This window comes from Chelonoidis abingdonii, chromosome 8, assembly GCF_003597395.2.
Source record: "Chelonoidis abingdonii isolate Lonesome George chromosome 8, CheloAbing_2.0, whole genome shotgun sequence".
In the NCBI taxonomy this organism is placed as follows: domain Eukaryota; kingdom Metazoa; phylum Chordata; order Testudines; family Testudinidae; genus Chelonoidis; species Chelonoidis abingdonii.
The window spans coordinates 56,167,491-56,172,493 of record NC_133776.1 but is presented as its reverse complement, the minus strand read 5'-3'; the positions used below and the strand labels follow the sequence as shown (position 1 = coordinate 56,172,493).

Genomic DNA, 5,003 nt, shown 5'->3' with positions numbered 1-5,003 from the left:
TCCTCCCTTTACTGTTTCTAAAAATGAGTCGTTCATGCCTAGAATAACGGCAAGTGTACTAGAGCCAGTGTATCCAGACACAGACGCTCAGTGTGCATATTCCAGGGTGCCCTCTGCCATACACCCCACCAGTTTGCTGCTTCCCTCCTCCCCCAACCTTCCTGGCTACTGTGGCAGTGTCCCCCCCCCTCCCATTTGTGTCATGAAGTTATAAGAATGCAGGAATAAGAAACAGACTTGTTAGTGAGATAAAATGAGGGGGAGCAGCCTCCCGGGGCTATGACAAGTCCAGCGACAATAAGCAGTGCGGGGGGGAGAGAGCCCAGTATGCTGCTGTATGACAGTCCAGGCAGTACAGAATCTTGTTCTTTTACACAGGAAAGGGAGGGGGCTGATTGAAGCTCAGCCCCATTGCTATGAGGAAGACGGTTACAGCCTTGTTCTGTACCATCTACTGGTAATAACTGGGAGTCATTCCCATTTTTACCCAGGCGCCCCCGGCCAGCCTCACCTAAAGGCCATCCAGGCAGCCTCACGGGCTGATGGTGACGATGGATATCAGTCATATTGCACCGTTCTACCACCGGGGAGGGGAGGAGCGGATACTGCTCTTCACTGCTGCAGCATCGCGTCTACCAGGCATCATCAGTACACATGGCGTGACATTGAAAGAAGTCAAGAAATGATTTTTCCTTTTCTTCACGTGTGTGGGGGCGGGGGGAAACTGAGGAGCTATTCCGAACCACGCCAAGACACTTGTTTGAACCTACAGACATTGGAGCTCAGCCAAGAATGCACAATACTTTTCAGAGCTGCTGTGGACTGTGGAATAGCTGGAGTCATCAGTACCCCCTCCCTGCCTTCATGAGCTTCCATTTGATTCTTGCTTTCCGTTACACTTGTCATGCAGCACTGTGTAGCCTGGAGATTTTTTTCAAACGCTTTGGCATTCATCTTCTGTAACGGAGCTCTATACAACAGACTTGTCTCCCCATACAGCGATCAGATCCGTATCTCCGTACGGTCCATGCTGGAGCTCTTTTTGATTTGGGACTGTTTGGGCCTCGGGGACTTGCCCTTCGCCGGCGTCGTCCAGGGGTTCCCAAACCATGGGTTCCTCAGCTGGCTTGGCGGCGGGCGGTCTGGTCCAGTCCTCGGGGTACCAGGGTCCAGGCGGTCTGGTCCAGTCCTCAGCGTCCCGGGGTTCGGGCGGTCTGGTCCAGTCCTCGGGGTACCGGGGTCCAGGCGGTCCGGCCAAGTCCTCCCCAGGCCGAGCGTCAGAGGGTTCCGCCCGCCGTTCTGGGTACTGGCCCCAGGGGAGGTCAGGCCAGTACCCCTCCGGATACCGGGCGTGAGGTAAGCCGGGCCCAGCGGGAGCTCAGGCACCCACGTCTGCCTTCCCCGGCGGCCTCTTCCCAACTGAGGGCTGGGACCGGGCTTTTATACTTCCTGTCCCGCTCCCTGACTTCCTGGGGGCGGGAACAGGCAGAGGGGGTCTTGACCTTCCGGTCCCGCCCCTTGGCTTCCTGGGGGCGGGGATAGGCAGCTGGGCCTCTGCCCGGGGCCGCAGGGCTTCTGGCCTATTCCCTGTCTCAGGAACGTGGGGGAGGGGAGCCCCCTTGCTACACCAAGGTTAATCTGTTTTCTAAATATTTTATTTCTTAAATATAAAAATGTACATTCATAGAACACAGATTGTGGATTTAAACACAACTCAGGAAATCTAAAGGTAAGATTTTCACTGCAATATTGATTTGTGTACAGAGTATAGATTAACACTTAAAGCCTAACTAATAAGAATCTGAATGTTTCTTCTTCTGAGTTAGATGTAAAGATTTGCAACTTTAACACTGCTTACACTTCTATTTTTGTTTCTATTCAATTCTATTTTAGTCCTTAAAATACAAACAAATGCTGAAAGACAGATTTAAAATTATTTCAGTTACTTAACAGCTACAAATCTAACCATTTAAAAATAATTTTCAATATCCCCATGTCCCTTTTTATCAGGCTTCAAGTAAGACTTGTTTTAAAAACAGTTTGTCTATTACCCAAACTGCTAAAACACCATCGGCACTGATCTCTTATTTACCAATGTAAAATGCATCAGTTGTATGGCTAGTAAAGAGTGTCAGTCAAGCTCTGTAGACTGATGCGATATGATGGACACAGTAACTGTGCTCTCTGTGTAATGAGAATATGGGTTCTCTCTCTCTCCATACTGATTATCTGGGAGGCCTTGTCCATTATCAGAACTCATTGTCTGACTCTGCATCCCAGCCACAGGATTCCAGCTGCTCATCTTGTGGGAACTCAACCTCAACATTGTAGGTGAAATCTGGGTCATCCTTCTTCTTCCTGTTCTTTTCAAACAGCTCATCCATGATACTCTTCCTTTTCGCCAGCTCCTTGTCATCTAGTTTGTTCAGGTCCTCCTCTGGGTCAATGGTCTCTTCTTGCTGAATCTGCTCCAAGCTCTGGGCCAAACTCTTTCCCTGCAAGTGGCCTCTTAGCAAACTGTATAATTTCCGCAGCTGCCGCAGTGAGACCCCTTGTAGGTAAGCCTTGTGCCGAGGGTTATTCTTCAGCTGTTCTGCAGCCCTGCTGCAATCTGGGGGAGTGGGGGTGGAAAAAAAGTCCACTCTCCCAAGAATTACTGCCTCGAGCACACAATTCTTAAATGCTCTTTACCCAAAGATTCTCTGCTGCCCTAGGAGTGCCAATAATCATTTTTAAATTAGACAGCTCAGATTGGGAAGCTTCCTGGCTTGATCTCCAAGCCTGGAGAACACCGGGTATTTCACCTCCAGAGAGTAATCCTACTACACAACCTCCCACGCAGAGCTGGTGAGAAGAAACTTACCAGTCCCTGAAGAGGTGCCCAGTTGCCATTTCCCCCCCTTCCTGCCCCTTTGCTGTTTTGCAGAAGGAGGCTGTGGGATGCCAAAATTAAACATACCGTACCTGAGAACTTGCAGAAGTTTCGGATAGGCATGATGCGCTGGCGTGCTCTATCCTTGTTTTTATCTTCATAGATCAGGATAATGGATGGAGGCTGAAAGCGAATGCCACACTTCTTTGCAACGTAAGTCATCCCAACTCATGCTACTGGCTGAACAAAATGAAATCTTACAGAGCTCTGTGAGGTGTGTGCTTCAATGTTCACTGCAAAAGAAAAAGGAAAACATAAAATAAAGAGCAGCATCGGTTTAATTAAAGGGTGGTTTCTGATCAGGGTTATAGGAGCCCTGACTGAGAAAAGCACTTAACCCTCTGTATAAGTTTGAATATGTACTTAAATCCTTTGCTCAATCAGTGTCCTGGGGGGTACAGTAATACCCAGCTGTTGATTTCCAGATTTGTCAACTCTACATCTGAGTCTGGCTTGTTTGGTTGATGTATACATGTCATAGTTTTTGTGCCCCGGGCTCGATGAGGGTACCACATAGCCAAATGGAGGCCCAATGATTTCTTTTTATTAAAAAAATGGAAAATATCATACAACACATCAGTGCATTAGAGACTTTTTCATTAACAATACTCTACTGCAAATTACAGCCACTGATCTGGAAAAGCTCATAGTTAGTTATCTAACCATTTAAAAATCCTTTTTCCCACCAACTATTTTGATTTCTTATTTATGACGGGTTGGATTAAAACCAAGGCACAAGGTTTGAATAAAGGGGAGGAGACAACTTGCCTGTGTAAGCAGTCTGAATGAGCTCTCCTCTGACATCTAGTGGTGAGCTGTGGAAAAAGACTTCAGATGTTGATCTCATTTGCACTTAGGTGCTCAGCATGATGGGATTGCTTGCCCAAAAGATCACCTGTGGCTGGTGTTGGATTCCCAGTCTCCTTGTTTTTGGGGCAGGAGTAATATAGGGTTGTTATCTTTGGTTTTGTGAACTGAGGGCAGCAGAACTGTACATGGCATACCCCAATGGAAGGACTCACCCTCACTTGAATGGCACTCACTAGGCAGGGGACACCATTTGACCCTGCCTCTTGTCATATAATAAGAGTTAATTAAGAGTTTTATTGCACACTACAGAGCTGAAATCACAGATACCTAGGTCTAAGTATTAGATCTACATTGGGACAATGTCTCTATTCAAGAGACTACCTAGCATGCACCAGCAGTGAGGCTCCCTTACTAACAGCTGAAATCACAGAGCTGTGTTAAGTGTGGAAGGTCCCTGAAGATATCTTGGTGAGTGGCCAGTGGGGCAGCTGGTGGAGAGGCATGGCAAGCAGTCAGCAGAGAAGCTGGTGGAGAGGGCAAAGCCCTGCAGATGTGTGGCAATTGGCCACTGGGGTGACAGCAGTGATGACCAAGAGGGCACGGAAGCAGTGCGCGATAGCATGGCTCGACCTGTCCAACGCCTTCGGGTCCATCCCCCACCACCACATTTTCAACACTCTACGGGAGTTCGGGATGCCAGAGACCTTCCTTTGCCTGATCCGGGAACTCTACGAACACTGCAGCACCACCATCCGTTCGGTCGAACGGGAAACCGCCGAGATCCCGATCCACAGCGGTGTAAAGCAGGGCTGCCCCCTCAGCCCAATCATCTTCAACCTCGCCATGGAGCCGCTCCTGCAGGTGATCTCCAACGGCACTGACGGCTTCAACCTGCACGGCGAGAGGGTGAGCATCTTGGCCTATGCGGATGACCTGGTCCTGATCGCGGACGACCCCGAGAGGCTCCAGGGTATGCTCAACACCAATCGGGAGAGCCGCTGACTGGACGGGTCTCCGCTTCAATGCCAAAAAGTGCGCGTCTCTTCATGTCGATAGAAGCCAAAGAGACTCGGTGCTGGCGACGGAGTTCCAGATCCAGGGCGAGCCCGTCATTCCCCTGGTCGAAGGGCGGGCATATCAACACCTAGACACGCTGACGGGCGTCCGCGTCCGGCAGACCCCCGAGGACACCATCCGGGAGATCCTGCAGGACGCTGCCAAGATCGATGCATCGCTGCTGGCCCCATGGCAAAAGATCAAC

The 5,003-nt window shown here is 49.7% G+C and overlaps 1 protein-coding gene across 5 annotated transcripts in view; it reads right to left on the bottom strand.

Annotated features, from left to right (window-relative positions):
- Positions 1-1,633: 1,633 nt before the first annotated feature.
- Positions 1,634-5,003, bottom strand: part of CEP19 (centrosomal protein 19) — a 17,523-nt gene continuing 14,153 nt past the window's right edge. For all 5 annotated transcript variants that reach the window (XM_075068643.1, XM_075068642.1, XM_032805956.2 and 2 more), the window contains 2 exons: positions 2,965-3,165; positions 1,634-2,611 (listed from right to left, as the gene is read on the bottom strand). In XM_075068643.1, the coding sequence (XP_074924744.1) occupies positions 2,250-2,611; positions 2,965-3,094 (492 nt within the window). In that variant the 5' untranslated portion in view covers positions 3,095-3,165 and the 3' untranslated portion in view covers positions 1,634-2,249. The remainder of the gene's footprint in view (positions 2,612-2,964; positions 3,166-5,003) is intronic.